The 19,674-nt window shown below is 49.4% G+C and overlaps 6 protein-coding genes across 6 annotated transcripts; 4 read left to right on the top strand and 2 right to left on the bottom strand.

Annotated features, from left to right (window-relative positions):
- Positions 1-182: 182 nt before the first annotated feature.
- Positions 183-1,963, top strand: N7503_008165 (D-3-phosphoglycerate dehydrogenase; the record flags this gene model as incomplete). The annotated part of the gene is made up of 7 exons (XM_057067712.1): positions 183-478; positions 552-859; positions 916-1,505; positions 1,570-1,612; positions 1,687-1,745; positions 1,799-1,880; positions 1,935-1,963. 7 exons carry the CDS (start codon positions 183-185, stop codon positions 1,961-1,963), a joined length of 1,407 nt encoding a protein of 468 aa, XP_056918567.1.
- A 533-nt stretch (positions 1,964-2,496) lies between these two features.
- Positions 2,497-4,431, bottom strand: N7503_008164 (CDC2/CDK family serine/threonine-protein kinase; the record flags this gene model as incomplete). The annotated part of the gene is made up of 8 exons (XM_057067711.1): positions 2,497-3,148; positions 3,221-3,415; positions 3,466-3,679; positions 3,740-3,767; positions 3,822-3,976; positions 4,041-4,137; positions 4,196-4,277; positions 4,328-4,431. The coding sequence occupies 8 exons, from the start codon at positions 4,429-4,431 to the stop codon at positions 2,497-2,499; spliced, it is 1,527 nt and encodes a 508-aa protein (XP_056918566.1).
- A 651-nt stretch (positions 4,432-5,082) lies between these two features.
- On the top strand, positions 5,083-5,307 carry N7503_008163 (uncharacterized protein; the record flags this gene model as incomplete). The annotated part of the gene is made up of 2 exons (XM_057067710.1): positions 5,083-5,178; positions 5,242-5,307. The coding sequence occupies 2 exons, from the start codon at positions 5,083-5,085 to the stop codon at positions 5,305-5,307; spliced, it is 162 nt and encodes a 53-aa protein (XP_056918565.1).
- A 270-nt stretch (positions 5,308-5,577) lies between these two features.
- On the bottom strand, positions 5,578-10,724 carry N7503_008162 (uncharacterized protein; the record flags this gene model as incomplete). The annotated part of the gene is made up of 21 exons (XM_057067709.1): positions 5,578-5,864; positions 5,929-6,077; positions 6,136-6,286; positions 6,336-6,381; positions 6,446-6,569; positions 6,629-6,861; positions 6,939-7,073; positions 7,128-7,210; positions 7,265-7,597; positions 7,652-7,805; positions 7,867-8,179; positions 8,245-8,352; positions 8,410-8,555; positions 8,604-8,953; positions 9,014-9,145; positions 9,211-9,277; positions 9,338-9,472; positions 9,529-9,870; positions 9,935-10,486; positions 10,543-10,582; positions 10,633-10,724. 21 exons carry the CDS (start codon positions 10,722-10,724, stop codon positions 5,578-5,580), a joined length of 3,972 nt encoding a protein of 1,323 aa, XP_056918564.1.
- Positions 10,725-11,966: 1,242 nt separating this feature from the next.
- Positions 11,967-13,466, top strand: nap1 (histone chaperone NAP1; the record flags this gene model as incomplete). The annotated part of the gene is made up of 6 exons (XM_057067708.1): positions 11,967-12,013; positions 12,082-12,161; positions 12,228-12,938; positions 13,015-13,057; positions 13,120-13,360; positions 13,416-13,466. 6 exons carry the CDS (start codon positions 11,967-11,969, stop codon positions 13,464-13,466), a joined length of 1,173 nt encoding a protein of 390 aa, XP_056918563.1.
- A 782-nt stretch (positions 13,467-14,248) lies between these two features.
- On the top strand, positions 14,249-19,312 carry N7503_008160 (type V myosin; the record flags this gene model as incomplete). The annotated part of the gene is made up of 7 exons (XM_057067707.1): positions 14,249-14,383; positions 14,457-14,589; positions 14,643-14,832; positions 14,897-18,743; positions 18,800-18,873; positions 18,942-19,156; positions 19,209-19,312. 7 exons carry the CDS (start codon positions 14,249-14,251, stop codon positions 19,310-19,312), a joined length of 4,698 nt encoding a protein of 1,565 aa, XP_056918562.1.
- Positions 19,313-19,674: the final 362 nt, after the last annotated feature.

Genomic DNA, 19,674 nt, shown 5'->3' with positions numbered 1-19,674 from the left:
AAGAGAAAGAAAAAAATAAAAAGGAAAAAAGTGAAAAGAACTATTGATCGCATCCGATTCCGGAGACTCGGTGGGCTTATATAAGGTGACCTAATTGCCCGTAATTTCATCATTTTATTCATTGCTCAAGACTTGGACTCTTTCTTTTTCTCTATCATTCCCCCTCCTTGCTCGGTTACGCCATGACATCTGCCAGAGATATTCGCCCTCGCCAGGACGACCTGGCCGCTCAGGCTCAATACCTGGCAACCTCGCCCTCTGCTTCCTTCCATTCCCCCTCCAGCCATGGCTCAGCGCTCACCCGGACGATCCCGGTGCTGAATGCGAAGCATCTGAAGCCTTTTGCGACACAAGACATCAAGGTTCTGCTCCTGGAGAACGTGAACGTGGCCGGTCGTGAAATTCTGCAACAGCAGGGCTACCAGGTAGAATTCCTCAAGTCTTCCCTACCAGAGGACCAACTCATTGAGAAGATTCGGTACGGTATTCCGACGTTCTCCCTTCCCAGGGAGGTAGCTACTGGATTGGGAAGCTGACTGGTATTGAAATAGGGACGTCCACGTCATCGGTATCCGTTCCAAGACCAAGCTCACTGAGCGCGTCCTGAAGGAGGCCAAGAACCTGATTGTGATCGGCTGCTTCTGTATCGGAACCAACCAGGTGGACCTGCAATATGCGGCTGAACAAGGTATCGCCGTCTTCAATTCGCCCTTCAGCAACTCCCGTAGTGTCGCCGAGCTGGTGATCGGTGAGATCATTGCTCTTGCGCGACAGCTAGGTGACCGTTCCAACGAGATGCACAATGGAACTTGGAACAAAGTGAGCAACAAGTGCTGGGAGATTCGTGGCAAGACATTGGGTAGGTTTGGGATCTGTACAGCACGCAGGAATCATTCACTCACCGAATTTTCATAGGTATCATTGGCTATGGTCACATCGGTGCCCAATTGTCTGTCCTAGCCGAGGCCATGGGCATGTCCGTCATCTTTTATGATGTGCTTAACCTGATGTCTCTCGGTACGGCCCGCCAGGTCGAAACCCTGGACCAACTGATGGCCCAGGCCGATTTCATTACTTGCCATGTGCCTGAACTTGCTGAGACCAAGGGCATGATTGGCAAACCGCAATTCGAGAAGATGAAGACTGGCAGCTACCTGATCAATGCCAGTCGTGGAACCGTTGTCGACATCCCTGCCCTCATCGATGCTATGCGCAGCGGCCGAGTTGCCGGTGCCGCGCTGGATGTGTACCCGAATGAGCCTGCCGGGAATGGCGACTATTTCAACAATGAACTGAATGAATGGGGAACTGATCTGCGTTCCCTGAAGAATCTGATCCTGACTCCCCACATTGGAGGAAGCACCGAGGAGGCCCAGAGTGCCATTGGTGTGGAAGTGGCTCAGGCGCTGACCCGATACGTCAACGAAGGCACCACTCTGGGTGCTGTTAACCTGCCTGAGGTCACCCTCCGTTCTCTGACGATGGATGAGCCAAACCACGCTCGGGTTAGTTATATCAGTATTGACGAGGAAGTCTGGAAACTCAAGCTGACGTCCTTATCTCCCTTAGGTCATCTATATCCACAAGAACATTCCTGGTGTGCTGCGAAAAGGTACGGACCTCTCCCTCCAACAAGTCTCCATTCTCCCCCCAAGCACAACTTTTCTAACGTACGTGTTCAATCAGTGAACGAAGTCATTGGTGACCACAATGTCGACAAGCAAATGACCGATAGCAGGGGCGATGTAAGTCTTGCCACCGATGCTGTAATCAGTAGAAATAGCTAACCCATAAGCAGGTTGCTTACCTGATGGCTGATATCAGCAACGTGAGTGCTGCTGTCATCAAGGACTTGTATGAGAGACTTGAATCTCTCAACTGTAAGGCAACTCCGTTCCTCTTGTCACACGCGAGGTCTGACTAACTTCTTTTAGCCCGAATTATGACCCGAATTCTGTACTAAACAAGGAGCCCATGATACTCCAACCATTGTAATCAACTTAACATGTTTTGAACCTGGGTTCATTCCATTTGAAAACCTCGCTGGGACCCTCAACGAGGTCCTGCCTGTGCAACGAGGCGTTCTGTGTCTGTTGACTTGGTTATGTCCTTCATACACAGATCAATCCTCGAACCGTAAAATCAAGTGACTAGAGGTGGAGAAACATAAAAGCAAATTGACGGTTTACGCAAGCAATGTCTATACAAGTGCCTTCAAACCAAATTCTATGTAAACTTGGCTCTGTCTGTGCCGATATATAGATAGGCACTTAACTACCTTGGAATAACTCACACACAAAAACATATAGTGAAGCACCTGAAGCGTCCTGGGAAGTATTATTGTGAAATGGGTGTGTTGGATATCATTTTCCAATTCAAATTAGTATCTTATATTTTGCCAGCTAAGAACGCCCCCACGCCGCGGCCAATTATGGAGAATGATGCATCCTTTGCGGCCGGCTAAATTAGTAGGGGGATGTTGATAACGCACAGCCTCTACCCAGGTCCTCGGAAATTGGGACTCCGACTTCTTCTTCGAGCTGGCTCACGACGATAGTCACGCCGGTTCCCTCCACGCCGATCCGCGTTTTGGGATGGGTTTTCGGGAGCTTGTCCATAGTTTGGGACATAAGAGTCAATACTGCTAGAGAACCTACCACCTGGACGGCCTTGGGGAAACCGATCCCGTCGTGATTCATCGGTCCATCCGGCTTGCGCACCATCCCACTGTTGGTGAGAAGACACAGGAGGCCGTGGAGGAAGCCCGCTATCTCGCTGGGACGAAGGGAATGGACCACGTCGATTGGAGTTGCCTGACATACCAGGTGGTCCGTTAGGTCGACCACCTCGAGCGGCCCCTGGAATTCTGCTTCGAGAATCTGGTCGAGAACCGGGGCCGGTCCAGGCTCCATTGGAAGAGGCATCACCAGCGTTGCCCCCAGGAGCTGCGGGGACGGGGACCCGTTGGCCGCGGAACTTCTTTCGATCCAGCTCGTGGGAATCCTGGAAGGCGGGGATCTCCCCAGGGCGTGCGGGAAGTGGCGGGGTGGTGAAATAGGGATGTTTCAATGCGTCGATGGCGTTGATACGTTTCCGCCAGTCAAGCTTGAGAAGCTCGGTGAGTAGCGAGACAGCAGCAGGGTGTTGACTATTGTGTTGTTAGTCTATGCAAGTCTAACCAACAACCGCATTCAAACCGGAGGATGAAAGGTCTTCCTACTCTTTAAAGACATCGGCAAGGTTTCCACGCTTGAAACCAAAGTTCTTGACTCCCTCACAACCAGGCAGAGAACTCCACCCGGGCATGTTCTCGTCATTTGGGGTCCCCACAAGATTGAAGATGAGCTGTGCTTGATTAAGATCGCTACTGCCCGAAAGGATGGGCTTTCCTTTGAACATCTCACCGAAAACACACCTATAGGGTATATCAGAGCCTATTCAACAAAATATTGGGTCCAAACTTACCCTACACCCCACATGTCAACGGCAGTCGTGTATTTCCGGAGCGACAGCAGCAACTCTGGTGGGCGATACCATCGGGTCACAACCAGGGCTGTGTATTCTCGTTTTGCTTCGCCCCCACCCTTTCCAGGCTGCGGGGGGGGTTCATCGAAGGGTCGTGCAAGCCCAAAGTCGGCAATCTGGAGGATTCCACCATTACTGATAAGAAGATTGGCAGCTACCCCATCGATCAGCTTTGATTGAAGCAAGTGTAATAAGTGGTTCAATGAACACATACCTTTCATGTCACGGTGCAAAATACGACTCTGCTATATGCGTCAGACAGGTGGCTCCTTGAACTGGTTGACAACAAGCCATACCGCATGTAGGTAACGAAGACCTTCAAGAAGCTGCATCAAATAACATTTGATCTGAGGCTCGGTAAAGTGCACCGATGGGTTCTCTAGAAGCCCAGAAAGATCATGCTCCATATATGGGGTAACCATGTACATGCTGGGTTTCTTCCGTCCCTCGCCTGAAGTATGTGTCAATACGCAATCGGCGGTAAAGACTCAAAGCCATCAAAGGCCATCTCTTACCCTTGCTCCGCTCAACAGCCATCTCTTTGAGCTGCAAGACATTTGGATGAGAAAGCACCTTCAAAATCTTGATCTCTCGAATTGCGGTAATCGGAAACTTTACAGAGCAGGTCAGCTGGGGTGTACAATAAGGGTAAATTGCAAGTGAAGCATACGCCTTCTTTCTCATGGTGCATGAGAATCTTCTTCAAGGCCAGGACCGAGTTGTCCTTCTTGGACCTTGCTTTGTACACCTCACTGGTCCAACAATTAGCCCTTGAAACCCCATTTGGCCAGAGAAAACCCACCCGAAAGTCCCCTCTCCAAGCTTGCCGATGAATTCAAAATCTCGAATGTTAGAGCAGCCAGGGAATCGGGGCTCACCGTTGTTGTCCTTTTCGAGGGACGACATGGATGCAGGTTCGATCGAGCACGGAATGCTTGCTTTTGGTTGATCAAGGAATGATTCGATTGGGAAACGGTAGATTTTGACCACTTGAAGATTCAAATCCAGGTATGCTGCTGAGTTGGTTCTTGGTGCTCGCGGGGGATTTTAGTCGGGTATCATGGGTTCATTCAATTCAAGGCGATAACAGCGCTTAGTTGAATTTTGTCGGGGAAATCGGAGTCAAGGAGCACCGAGGAATTGGGAGGATAGATGGAATCATAGTAGCATTCACTGATCAGATTAAAAAGTAAAGGGAACCAGATGTGAGCTTTCGCATTGCCAGGGCCATTCAAGGGTCTCTTGAGCGGAAAGAAGACTTAGGTGAAATGAGGAAAGCAACGGGAATGGTCAAATCTCCCAGTCCCCAGGTCTTGCAGATAAATAAGAAATTTAAGACCCAAGTCCCAGATTCTTTTAAGTTGAGCAACAGAAGAAACCTTGGACGCTCAGGAAGAAAGAGCGCCGTCACTGATCACGTGACGGTGGGACTTCCACTTCCTCGAATTCCCGCTTCCGACGAACCCTCCGTCTTCCGCAAAGCTCCCCGTCCTGCATACATAAGTAGGTGACTTATTCGACCGCCAAAATCTGCATCTGCTGACTCAATCTGTAGCCATGGCAGGCAACTCCCACCACCCGGTCCACGTTCACGCGGCTCGGCCGTTATACCGCTTCACTGCCACTGCCTTAGGTGCGAGCATGTGGTTCTTCGTATGGATACTTCCCTCAAAATATTAGTATCTGGCTCGGACATGCTAACTAGATGTTACGCAGCTTATGTACCGTGCTAAGAAGGACGGTCCGGCTCTGCTGGGATGGAAGCATCCTTGGGATCACTAGACGGAGGGGCTTGGTCTGTCTCATAACCACGAACCACGCTCAATTGAAGTTGAGCAGGCTTGCGCGCCGTTTGATACCTTGACTTTCATATTCGTCTTTAATTCTCTGGGAGAGAAAGAAGCTTCCAGGGGCTTTGGGTGGTTGATATGTACCATACCGTTTTTATTAGGTGACAATGCGATGCACCATGCGACACTCTATCTACCGCGCCTCTTCTATATATATAAATACAGTCACCACCCCAACCACCTTGGCCCCCCTTCAATGTATTCATAGACCCATCCCTTCCAGAAGGACCTTGTACTGGCGACGCTTCTTGCGATAGCTGGGCTGTAGCCGAGTCCGGGCATGGCCAATAATGCGTGCTAAGCGGGGGAACACAGTGACCTCGGCTGACCAGGCCAATGCAAACATCCCGAGTGCAAGCGCCAAAATGCAGCCTCGATAGGTATCCGACATCATGGTCAACTCGAGCACGTTCGAGACCCACTTTGATGGTCGGAAGAGCATGTAGACTGCGATCAGCAAATCGATAATGATTGTGCAAAGATATGGGACTATCGTGCAAACAGTGATTAGTAGTAGCTCGTCTGTTGTTTCTAAACTCAGGGTATCGCTCACTGTTTAATGTCATCGGTTGCCGGAAAGGCGGCCCGACGCTTAGAACAATACTAGTCAGAATGTATTGAAAGCAGGAGAACAGGAACAGCGCCGTATTTTCTGAGTTCACAATGTTACTCTTCTCTAGATTCAGTTGTGGGGGAAGAAACCTGTTTACAACGGTCAGCAATGTCTTCAGCTCGCAGTTTAGCAAAGGAAAAAACGTACCAGGGCTGGGTCTGGACAGTCTGGAAGATCGCCAGCTGGGCGAGAACCACCATCATAATCTGGCCCAGTAGAGGAGTCAACACCTTTCGCGACACGAGATCTGCTGTGGGCCGCTTGCGAGAAAGCGTGGGGTAAGGACCAGTCCAACCCACTAGTTGTCGGTCAGTCAATCGTCCAAGATAAGGTAAAGCATCACTCACTAAAGATAGCAATCGGCATGATCAGAGCAAGATCAATGAACAGGAACTAAGAATTCGGTCAGTCACATCTCTGGGTATCTTCACGTGTAAAAGTTGGGGGTTTTGCTTACCTGGAAGTCACCAAGGTTGGAGCCGGACGTATAAAGAAAGCTCACGGAGGAGAATTGAATGGCTGAGTAGAGGCTCATGAATTTGAAGCAGCAGAAGCTTGTGACCAAAGCAGCGCGGCCCTCACTATCGAAAATTTGTGAGCTGGATGTCCTACTGTTGAGGGTGGGGAGTAGTAATCTTACCGGATCAATGTGGGCACACAGGAGATCTCGAAAAGCCTGCTGGTGAAAGGGGCAGCAACAGATGCCTCAGCGTCAGACAAGGAAATCCCCACGTCAGCGGCTTTCAAGGCGCCGCAATCATTCGCCCCGTCTCCGCAAAAGCCACAACAGTAGTCAATCGACTGAAGCTTTTCGACCAGTTCATGCTTCTCGTCCGGTGACATTCGAGCAAATACTTTTCCAATGACCAGAATCTAAGCAGGGCTGTTAGAAAAGGAAATCGTCTCGTCGTTTTCATACTCAACGAGAAAAAGGCAAAAGCAACTCTTACCCGGTTCAATACATCCTCGTTCCCATAGTCAACCATCCACCGGAACACATCACCCGTAACTGCAACACAGTAATGCCGATCATGAAGTAAATTTCCTGGGATAGATAGATCCTCTTCTGTTGAGGTTTGGAGAGGCTAGACGATTAATTAATAACTACAATGACGGCAATAGAGTCGGATTTTCCATACTAGAAGCGTTCTTGGGTCCAACCTGAGATCGGGATTGTCCACACTTTCCCATATAAGGGATGTTTTGCCGATAAGACCGGGTTCTTAATCGGTCAGCGCAGTTCAAATTCATCGATGGGGAATAGCGCAGTACACACCTTCAATGAAATGTGGGATAAAACAATGCTCGCCTGGGTCGATCATCTTACACTCCTTGGCAACACTCACTGCTGTTAGAATGTTATCACCCGTACACATAACATTGCGAATGCCGGCTTCATTCAACTCGGAGATGACACGAGAAGTGCTAGGTTTCAGCTTATTTTCAAAAATGATGAAGCCCAAAAACTCAAGATTACTCTCGGCCTCAGTCCGGCTCAGTTTCTGGGCTTTCATCCAGCTCAGCTTCCGTTCGTATTTGGTTGCACAGGCAATAACTCGATACCCTTTGTGGGTGTAATAGTTAAGAAGTTCGTCATAGTCAGATGGGACTGCTCATGAGGTAAGTAAATCAGCCAGAATTTCTTCCATAAGGAGGAACTCACGGGTTTCGGGCACACATATATCCTTGATGCTTTCGGGGGCACCTTTCACAAAGAAGCTCACCCCATTGTCGCCAAACTGTCGAACAAGAACACTTGCGCGGCGGAGGTGTGACACGAATTCGAAATTCCGTAAAACACCCAGTTCAACGGGAAGCTGCGATGGAAACATAATGGTCAGTGCCCATATTGAACACGAAAACACTTTAACAGCTTACATTTGGTCCAATTCGTTGGCTTTCGCCGATATGTGTCTCTGGTGGTCTTGCAACGGATGGAGTGATGGTATCAAACTTGGGACTTGTCGGCTCGGAGGCATGTCCGCCACCCTCTTCATAAGACCACCCCGTGAACTGAAACATCTTGACGTCAAGAGGATCTCCTAGTAACTCGCCATCCACAACCCTGAGGGAGTGACATGTTGCCATGGTGTATACAATCTTCCGCTGCTTCTCCAGGTCATAAGGTGAGTTCGCAGCTGACGATGGTAGTAGTAGACCGGAAGAAATTCCGGACAACAGCTCAGAAAACCTAATATCCATCAGACCAGTTCCAGTGCATAGATGCTTGTGTTCGAATGACCATTGGGTACCAACCTTTGGTTATTGCTAATAGCCCGTGCCCCGAGAACATCTAAACCATCCTCCGTGAGGGTTCCCGTTTTATCAAAACAGACCACATCTAGCTTTCCTCCAACGTTGACTCTAAGATTTCCAGGGTATCAGCAGGAGACTGATTTATCACATGAAAGAGCAACTCACTTCTGGGGACTAATACAGAAGATACTCTGCTTCTTGAGGCGGGAGAGTGCAAAGTTTGTTCCAATGCTAAGGGTTGCCGGGAGGGCCGGAGGGACAACGATTGTAATTAAATCGAGGGCGCGGACAATGATGAGATGCCAAGAAAGCTGCTGTTCATCAGCAATTGAACATATATTTCTCCGGGATTGACCTACCCCCAATCTCACAAAATTGATAAATGAAGCCACAAAGCCGCAGAGCGCGACTATTGCCATCACCGCAATGTAACGGAATGAGTCTCGGTAGAATTTGAAGCCCGAGGGTTTCGGAAATAGCATTGAGCGGACTAGTGCACCCTTAGTGGTTGAGAATCCGGTTCTGGCGACCATAGCCAAGGCAACAGCTTCATCGTCGTGTGCATTCTGCGGCCGCCTGGCCCGAATGATTTTAGTTCCACTGAATAGAAAGTGCTTGGCAACATTGGCATGTATCGACGGGGCACTGAGATCTAGATGTTTGAGAGCGTCATCGATGAAGGGCGTCTTAGATACAGGCACAGATTCACCTATTGTATTTTAGAATATCGACCAGTCAAGGGTATGGAGCGGGGATCGTGAGAACATACCAGTAAGCATACTCTCATTCACAATGCAATCACCCGATAATAGGATAGAATCACAAGGTACTTGGTTCAATGACGGATCAGAGAACTCGAATACGTCCCCAGGTACCAGATCTTGTGAAGAAACCGATCGCCCTGGATGTCGTGGTCAGCAACCCGCCAATCAAGACCAAGAAAACCATTTTTCTGCATTAGCTTACAGAATCCATTCCTGAGGACACGCACGTCGCACTCGAATAGGGATATCTCTCTCAGTCGACTCATTGACTGTCCGCATATTAGTATCTCTACAGCTTCGTCACATTCCACTGGGTCTCAAGAACCTACCGATTTCGTTTCTACCACTGTGGTGGCAATGCTGAAGGCGGAGATGAGAAAGATGCAAACCGCATAGTAGTAATATTCATCCATAGACCAAAGGATGAGACTCGCCACTTGAAAGATGTAGAAGGGGTGAAAAGCCTATTCCTAGTAAGAGAGAGGCAAAGGCGTAGGTCTTGTAAAAGAAGGAGACATACCTCGTCGAGTAACAATTGCGGCACGGTTTTTTGCTGGATATCAATGACATTTTGTCCAAAAATCTGTTCTCTGCTATCTCGCTCGTCGGCATCCAGTCCTCCACGCATGGCCTTTGCATTAGTCCACGCGGGATCTCTCCAGCCATTGATCAAGGAGAATTTATCTTCGACGGGGTGGTAAAAGAATCGTAGGTATCTGTAATCGAGGAACCGTAGGGATTCAATGGTTGGATCGCGGTCTTCGTCGTAAACTTGACCAGAGGAGTCAACAAAAACTGTGGATAGTGGACGCCCATAGGACTGGCTGCCCACTTTGTGAATGGTGAATTGATTCCATTGGTCCTAATGGCGGGTTAGTAGACTTAATCGAAGCTCATACTAGGGACCCCGTTGTTGATATTTTTACCTCGATAGCAATCCACTGGCATTTCCCCAGTGGAGCCGCTTTTCCAGTCAACCTTACGCGCCATCGTGGGAGCCAGCGCAAGAGAAGGTATGCGAAACCACCAGTCAAGATACATAGAGCAATATAGAGAGCAAACCCTCCTGCACTGGTGGAGAATCCTGCAAAGACCGCCGTCAAGTCTTCCGATGCGATATACACTTTTTGATTCAGTCTGCTCCCGGACCTTCTATCACGGCCATAAGAGCTTGCAGAGATGTATCGTGACAGCAGAGGTTGCTCTACCGAGTCTCGCGATTGCGAATGTCTCTTGGAAATGAAAGAACCTCTGCTGGACTCAACATCAGCTTCGGCGAGTCCATCTGCCGACTCTTCTTCGAACCCGGAGCTCAGATCCTCCAAATCTTCCTCCACCGCATCCTCGTTCGACCATTCTGCAAAATCTTCTCCATCTTGGAAGTAAGTGAAACTGACCGTCGATCCCGTTCGGTTACGACGATGTAAGAATGAGACCACACTCGACGGAATACTTTCTGAGATTGGACCATCGAATACCTATTCAGAAGTCAATACTGTACAGTATGCAAGACGGAGCAGTCGCTTCAACATACCTCATGCCGGGCCATCTCTACGTCAGATACCACGCTCACACTACATCTTTCAGTTAGCGACATCTTCACCGTAATCGTGGGGTTCATTACCTGCTCCGAAGAGAGTCCCGTCGACGACTCGACCGGGACATGGAGAGGTCCATGGGGCCAGTCCCCGGAGGGGATGGTGGTCGGCTACCCATCACGCTATGATAAGACGGCTTTTGAGGATTTGGCGTTCGATGATCAGAAGCTCGCCCAAGCAAGCTTTTTGGCACGGGCAATGAAACACTATGGTGCCTTCAATTGGTACTGGTGCATCACTATACAGTAATGGGTATTTGTAGGTCAAGAAAGCGCCGAATGGAGTGAGAGTGGCCGCGGGGAGCTCGTGTGCCACTGATTCGGGCGGTGTCCCCGAAAGTCAGTGCTACTGCGTTATCGCCATGTGACCTTGATAAGCCGGCGAATGGCCTCAGGCGTGATGTAAGCAAGCCATCCCTGTTTAGGCAGGAGGGGCAAGATAGAGGTTTTGTTTGGGGGTAGGTAGATATAGATATGTATATATGCTAGTAAACAAGTATTCAGATCCCAGGTTTAGCAGCGTCAATTTCTTTGATTCTCAGGTTCTATGGAATCAAGAAAACCAAGTTCTGATTCTCATGTATGAGTCAGCTGTATAGCCCGGAGAAAATACTCTACAGCACCTTGAGATAATATATATATGCATGCATACAGTATCAAATCTGGAGGATGGGAGTTTGAATGAGATAGAACGACAAGATCAGCCTAGACCAATCAACATGACCTTCGAATGATGCTCCTATCAACCTCCAGATCGGCCTAACAATAACGTATAGTTGTGTTTCTAAAATTAACATCTTGGATGGCAAAATGGGTCGTGGCCACCAGTCGGACTTGGTTCCAGATGAGAACATTAAATGGTTAAGTCACGATCTACATTGAAGATCCGGAACTACTACGCTGTAGTAATCCTGATGGTTATGAGTATAGGCTTTTTGTATTCCTTTATCAACTTCAAAATTAGAAAAAAAACTGGGAATATTACCTATCATAGGAAGGTTGAATTGGAATTTTTTCCTGTGGTTTCATTATGCCAGGGTAAGCTAGGTGAATAGATGTAAATTGATATGGAGAGGAAATGCAAGAATCTATCATGAATTAGCTAATCTCCAGGAGTGAGGGAAAAAAGCGAAGGGAAAGAAAAAAGAGCGAGAGGGGAAGTTGTTGGGAGCAGTTTTTCAACCAGAACCGCGTCCCGCCAAGCCCCTCCGGCCACCGGCGCTAAGGATCCCACCATCCAGACTCTCACTCCTCCCCCCAAAACTCCACGACCCATATCAATTTTCTTCCCTCCTTTTCTGATCTTCAACTCATCTCCTACCCCCCTTTTCAGACCTTCTCTTTCCCCCTCCCTTCTCATCATGTCTGAGCCCATCAGGAATAAGAAGGCTGATTTCCCGGTCGCCCCGTAAGGATTTTTCCCTTTCACTGACCGCTTATCGAGCAAAAACACTGACGCCGTGAAAAAATATACAGGACCCCGCAAAACACCCCAGCCAACAATGCTCCCATCTCCTCGCACGCCCAACAGCCTGGTGTCTCCAGCATTAAGGAAGGTAAGTCTTCCCCCCTCCTTCACTCGTGGAATGAACCCCGGATTCTAAACGAGTTCGTGTTCCTAGAAACCCTAGACAATGCGACAGCCGCTTCACTTTTCGCACGCAACCCCGCCCTGGTTTCGATGATCCAGGGCAAGCTGGGCCAGCTCGTTGGTCGCTCATCGGGCTATATCGAGTCCCTGCCCCCGGTCGTCCGCCGCCGCGTCGCTGGCTTGAAGGGTGTCCAGAAGGAGCACTCTAAGCTGGAGGCCCAGTTCCAGGAGGAGGTCCTGGAACTCGAGAAGAAGTACTTCGCCAAGTTCACCCCGCTGTATGAGCGCCGGGCCACAATTATTAACGGAGGTGTGGAGCCCACCGAGGCCGAGGTTGAGGCTGGCAAGGAAGACGAAGAGGAGGACGAGGAGAACAACGATGCAGAGGAGAAGAAGGAGACTGAAGGCGAGGCTACGGCCGGTATTCCCGAGTTTTGGCTCTCCGCCATGAAAAACCAGATCTCTCTGGCGGAAATGATCACTGAGCGGGATGAGGAGGCCCTCAAGCAACTCACCGACATTCGCATGGAGTACCTCGACCAACCTGGATTCCGTTTGATCTTCGAGTTCGCAGAGAATGAATTCTTCACCAACAAGACCATCTCGAAGACCTACTACTACAAGGACGAGAGTGGATATGGTGGCGACTTTATTTACGACCACGCCGAGGGTTCCAAGATTGACTGGAAGGCGGAGAAGGATCTCACTCTGCGTCTCGAGAGCAAGAAGCAGCGTAACAAGAGTAAGTGGAAACTTCCCTCTTCCTCCTCCCCCTCTTCCCATCGGTATAAAGTACCAAGGCTAATGTACATGTCCAGACACCAAGCAGACCCGTGTCGTCAAGATCAGCGTGCCTACCGAGTCTTTCTTCAACTTCTTCTCCCCCCGCAACCCCCGACTGACGACGACGAGTCCGTTGCCAGTGACATCGAAGAGCGCCTGGAGCTGGACTACCAACTGGGTGAGGATATCAAGGAGAAATTGATCCCCCGTGCGATCGACTGGTTCACCGGTGAGGCCCTTCAGTTCGAGGAGCTGGGTGACGACATGGACCCCGATGATTTCGATGATGAGGATGATGAGGACGACGAGGACGAGGACGATGAGGATGATGAGGATGAGCGGGCATCGGACCGTGACGTGGAGGATGACTCAGACGAAGAGGTATTTCCTTCCTTAGTTTCATCCCCGTAGTGTCCCACTGCTAACTGTCATCCAGGATGGTACTTCTAAGCCCAAGAAGGAGGCCGCCGAGTGCAAGCAAAACTAGAAAGAAGAAAACCAGAGAAAACTAAAAGTGTGGTTCCCTGGCCAGCACACGGCTCACTCGATATGCTTGATGGAATTCGTCGTTGATGTTCTTGCTATGTTTCCTTTTTCCTTATCTTTTCCCTCATCACTGATGCCTTTGTCTCCCTCTGCACTGCGTGAACTTTTGTCTCTACCTAATATCTTCCAATCAATCGACATAATCAGTGTAATTTTATTTACTCGCCCGTCCACTAGGGAAAGTGGAGGAGAGGCGTGTATTGTCCTGGGTGTTAGGCGATATGGCCTTGATAGATAGAATCCCGAACCTAGAATGGCTTTGTTATTTTCAAAATCTTGATTTTGTCCAGACATCATACACATCATCCTTATTATTGACATAGATGCATTTAAGGTGTATGATAGATGTTGACAAATGTGACCCGAAAGATGGCGGTGACAGTGTGGGGGCTGTGGCGCGGCAACCCCCAACTTAGTCCCGAAGCTCGCGCTCCTTCAGGGGTTCTCTCTCGCTAAAACAGGTGTCACTAAACAACTTCTCCCTTTCCATCCCCTCAAATTTTACCTCTTTCCTTTCTTTATTTCTTTCGGATCATGAGTCCATGAGGGGTCACCGTGAGACCCCTTGTCTTTGGACTGTTTGTGATTGATCTACCCTTACTTTTTTCCCCCTTTGGATGCCCGGTTCCTCCGAGACCTAGCTATCTTTAGGCGCTTCACATTTTCTTCGATATCCTTCGCCTTTACGACTCAATTGTATTTCTGGAACGTTAGCGAAACACCATGGCGCACATTTACGAAGTTGGGACAAGGGCCTGGCAGCCCGATCCGACAGAGGGATGGGTTGCGTCCGAGGTCAAGGAAAAGCTGGTGGATGGAGAGAAAGTCCAGCTGGTGTTTGAGTTAGAGAATGGAGAGGTGGGTGTTGGAGTCACAAAAAGAAAGCTCTTGGTGGGTGTGCACAAGATGGAAAGCTGACGAGGAGTGATAGACCAAAACCGTCGAGACCACGCAGTCCGAATTGCAGGTCGACAACAACCCGAATCTGCCGCCGCTGATGAATCCGGCTATGCTGGAAGCGAGTGAAGACTTGACCAATCTGTCTCACTTGAATGAGCCTGCTGGTTGGTCATGCTAGAATATGAAGATCTTGTTCCCTCGACTGACGGCCTTGAAGTCCTGCAGGCTATAAAGCTCCGTTACGCGCAGAAAGAGATATATACCTACAGTGGAATTGTTCTGATCGCTACCAATCCTTTTGCGCGAGTGGACTCTCTCTACGTCCCGCAGATGGTCCAGGTGTACGCCGGGAAACAGCGCGCCTCACAGGCACCCCACTTATTCGCCATTGCAGAGGAGGCTTTTGCGTAAGATTTGGTGCACCTTTTGGATTCCTTGGATTGTCCTCTAACTTTGTACCCTCGGCTTTAGTGACATGCTTCGCGACGGGAAGAACCAGACGATCGTGGTCTCCGGTGAATCAGGTGCTGGTAAGACGGTGAGTGCCAAATATATCATGCGGTACTTTGCGACCCGCGAGTCTTCAGACCAGCCTGGAAAGTACACCACAAGCCGAGCCGATGCAATCAGTGAGACGGAGGAGCAAATCCTGGCGACCAACCCAGTCATGGAGGCATTCGGTAACGCCAAAACCACACGTAACGATAACTCTTCCCGGTTCGGTAAATACATCGAAATTATGTTCGATGACCGAACGAACATTATCGGTGCCAAGATCCGTACGTACTTGCTGGAGAGATCGAGGCTTGTGTTCCAACCCTTAAAGGAGCGCAACTACCACATCTTCTATCAGCTTGTGGCTGGTGCCACTGATGAGGAAAGACAGGAGCTGGGCATCTTGCCCGTGGAAGAGTTCGAATATCTCAACCAGGGTGGAACACCGATTATCGATGGCGTCGATGACAAAGCCGAATTCGACGCGACCAGAAAGTCATTGGCTACAATCGGCGTGTCGACACAGTTCCAAACGGAAATTTTCCGTATCCTGGCAGCTCTGCTGCACCTCGGTAATGTGAAGATCACTGCGACTCGAACTGATTCTTCTCTGTCTGCCTCCGAACCATCCCTCGTGCGCGCCTGTGAGATGTTAGGAATCGATGTGAACGAATTCGCGAAATGGATTGTCAAAAAGCAGTTGATCACGAGAGGAGAGAAGATCACCTCTAACCTAACCCAGCAACAAGCTCTCGTGGTTCGGGACTCGGTGGCCAAGTTCATATATTCCAGCCTCTTTGATTGGCTTGTGGATAAGATCAATAGGGGCCTAGCAACCGACGAAGTTATTGAACGAGTGCAGACTTTTATTGGTGTGCTGGATATCTACGGTTTCGAACACTTCGCAAAGAACTCATTCGAACAGTTCTGTATTAACTACGCGAACGAGAAACTGCAGCAAGAGTTCAATCAGCACGTGTTCAAGCTTGAGCAAGAGGAATATGTCCGAGAAGAGATCGACTGGACTTTTATTGATTTCTCTGATAACCAGCCTTGTATCGATCTGATCGAGGCCAAACTTGGAATCTTATCTCTGCTTGACGAGGAGTCTCGGCTTCCCATGGGATCGGATGAACAGTTTGTCACAAAACTCCACCATAACTTTGCTGCTGATAAACAGAAGTTCTACAAAAAGCCTCGCTTTGGAAAGTCCGCTTTCACCGTTTGTCACTATGCTATCGACGTAACCTACGAATCTGACGGATTTATCGAAAAGAACCGTGATACCGTCCCCGATGAGCATTTGGAGGTGCTACGCAATTCTTCCAATGATTTCATTAAAGAGATCTTGGATACAGCTGCCACGGTCCGTGAGAAAGACTCGGCAGCCCTCACATCTAAGCCGGTTGCAGCGGCTCCAGGGCGTCGGATCGGCGTGGCTGTGAATCGCAAACCAACGCTTGGAGGGATCTTCAAATCGTCTCTGATCGAGCTTATGAACACTATCAATTCCACGGATGTGCATTACATTCGCTGCATCAAACCAAACGAAGCCAAGGAAGCCTGGAAATTCGAGGGTCCTATGGTCCTAAGTCAGCTGAGGGCCTGTGGTGTGCTGGAAACCGTTAGAATCAGTACGGCTGGATATCCGACTCGTTGGACCTACGAGGAGTTTGCTATACGCTATTACATGCTTTGCCACTCCTCCCAGTGGACATCTGAAATCCGAGATATGTGTCATGCCATTTTGCGAAAGGCCCTAGGCGATGCGAAGCAGGACAAGTACCAGCTGGGATTGACTAAGATCTTCTTCCGGGCGGGTATGCTTGCGTTCCTTGAGAATTTGCGCACTTCCCGATTGAATGAATGTGCGATTATGATCCAGAAGAACTTGCGATGCAAGTACTACCGTCGTCGTTATCTCGAAGCCCGCGAGTCCATTCTCACCACTCAAGCCTTTATTCGGGGTTTCCTAGCACGGCAACGGGCACAGGAGATCCGCCGGACCAAGGCAGCAACTACAATTCAGCGGGTTTGGCGCGGCCAGAAGGAGAGGAAACACTACAACGAGATTCGGAGCAATTTTGTCTTGTTCCAGTCTGTCACCAAGGGTTTCCTCTGCCGACGCAACATCATGGACTCTATTCATGGAAACGCTGCCAAAGTCATCCAACGAGCCTTCCGTTCTTGGCGTCAATTGCGAGGTTGGCGACAATATCGCCATAAGGTGGTCATTATTCAAAACCTTTGGCGAGGCAAACAGGCTCGAAAGGTCTACAAGTCTTTGCGTGAGGAATCTAGGGATCTCAAACAGATTTCTTACAAGCTGGAGAACAAGGTGGTTGAGTTGACCCAATACCTAGAGTCTCTGAAGCGTGAAAACAAGTCTCTAGTCTCCCAGCTAGAGAACTATGAGACCCAGTTGAAATCGTGGAGAAGCAGACACAACACTTTGGAGGCTCGTGCAAAGGAGCTCCAGGCGGAGGCCAACCAGGCAGGTATCACCGCGGCCCGCCTGGAAGCCGTGGAAGAAGAAATGAACAAACTCCAGCAGAGCCACTCGGAAGCCCAAGCTACCATCAAGCGTCTCCAAGAAGAGGAGAGAGTATCGCGCGAAGCCCTTCGCGTAACCAACGAAGAGTTGGATCGTCTCAAACTGCTCAATGGTGACCACGAGAAGGAGAAATCAGCTCTACGCCAACGTGTTTCAGAGCTTGAGGAGCAATTGGAAGTCGCCAAGCGAACTGCTCCTGTCAATGGTGTCAATGGCGAGGTGCCTAATGGCGCCACTGCCCCTACTCCCGCCACCGGTTTGATCAATCTCGTCTCTTCCAAGAAGCCTAAGCCCCAGCGACGCAGTGCTGGTGCAGAGAAGGTCGGAACTGATCGCTTCAGCGGTGCCTACAACCCGCGGCCCGTCTCTATGGCAATCCCCGGTCTTGGCGCTGCTCGCTCGAACGTCGCAACCTCACCAGGACTGGATTCGGTGGAGGCTGAGCTTGAGCAGCTCCTTTCCGAAGAGGAAGATTTGAACGACGAAGTCGCCATGGGATTGATTCGCAACCTGAAGATTCCTCTTCCTAGCTCAACTCCACCACCCACCGAAAAAGAAGTCCTGTTCCCTGCCTACCTGATCAATCTTGTCACCTCGGAGATGTGGAACAACGGCTTTGTCAAGGAATCCGAACGTTTCTTGGCCAATGTTATGCAGTCCATTCAGCAAGAAGTCATGCAGCACGATGGCGATGATGCAATCAACCCCGGTGCCTTCTGGCTGTCAAACGTGCATGAAATGCTGTCGTTTGTTTTCCTGGCCGAGGACTGGTATGAAGCACAGAAGAGTGACAATTACGAATATGATCGTTTGTTGGAGATTGTGAAGCATGACCTGGAGAGTTTGGAATTCAACATTTACCACACCTGGATGAAGGTGTTGAAGAAGAGGCTGTACAAGATGATTGTCCCGGCCATCATTGAATCTCAGTCTCTGCCAGGCTTCGTTACCAGTGAAACCAATCGGTTCCTCGGCAAGTTGCTGCCTTCAAATAACAACCCCGCTTACAGCATGGACAATCTCTTGAGTCTTCTCAATGGTGCCTATAAGGCCATGAAGGCATTTTATCTGGAAGACACCATTATCTTGCAGACCGTGACGGAGCTTTTGCGCCTTGTTGGAGTGACTGCATTCAACGACCTTCTCATGCGGCGCAATTTCCTGTCGTGGAAGAGAGGGCTGCAGATCAACTACAACATTACCCGTATTGAGGAATGGTGCAAGAGCCATGATATGCCAGAGGGAACCCTGCAGCTGGAACACTTGATGGTATGTCCCTGGGATTGATTGTGTGGAAAGCAAGTTAGCTAATTTGACGACTATAGCAAGCGACCAAGCTTCTCCAGCTTAAGAAGGCAACTTTGAATGATATTGAGATCATCCAAGACATCTGCTGGATGTAAGACAGATCCACCATATGTTCGGTCTTATTGGCCAAAGACCAAAGTGCTAACCCAACCGTTCTAGGTTATCTCCGAATCAAATTCAGAAGCTTCTCAACCAGTACCTCGTTGCTGACTACGAGCAGCCTATCAATGGCGAGATCATGAAGGCCGTCGCCTCCCGTGTCACCGAGAAGAGCGACGTGCTCTTACTGACGCCAGTTGATATGGAAGACAGTGGGCCTTACGAAATTGCCGAGCCACGAGTCATCACGGCCCTGGAGACTTATACTCCATCCTGTATGTGCCATTCTATTCCCATTCCCCCGTGCATATTCTAACCTTCATGCAGGGCTCCAAACGCCGCGATTGAAGCGGTTGGCTGAGATTGTGTCGGCGCAGGCGGTCGCGCAACAGGAGAGACTCGACGGAGACAACGGAGTGCTGGAGGAGTAGTTCTGTATATTAGACGTGTTTCTTCATCTCCTTGTGGATTTTCTGTCAGCTACGGATTACGACATCTCACCATGAACTTATACCTGGGATGGTGCCAGGTTTGATACAGTGATATGATTTTGCATTCAATTCCATCCTCGGAATCAGTACTTCTTTGTATGACATAGTAGCATGGTATAGATGAACCCGCGGGAGTGGGTTTGGCCCCAGACAATTCAAGAACGAATACAAATGAAGTGATACAATCCATCATAGAAATCAAGGGAACGTTGAACGGCTTCTCTACTAAACTCCTTTAGTGGTGGGGCCTAAAGAAGAATGGTTTGTACGTTAAAGTTGAGTTGATAAATGACCATATGCCA

The sequence above is a fragment of the Penicillium pulvis genome (assembly GCF_028828015.1).
Source record: "Penicillium pulvis strain IBT 33274 chromosome Unknown contig_7_segment1_segment0, whole genome shotgun sequence".
Taxonomy (NCBI): domain Eukaryota; kingdom Fungi; phylum Ascomycota; class Eurotiomycetes; order Eurotiales; family Aspergillaceae; genus Penicillium; species Penicillium pulvis.
This window is presented reverse-complemented; position numbering and strand designations above follow the sequence as displayed.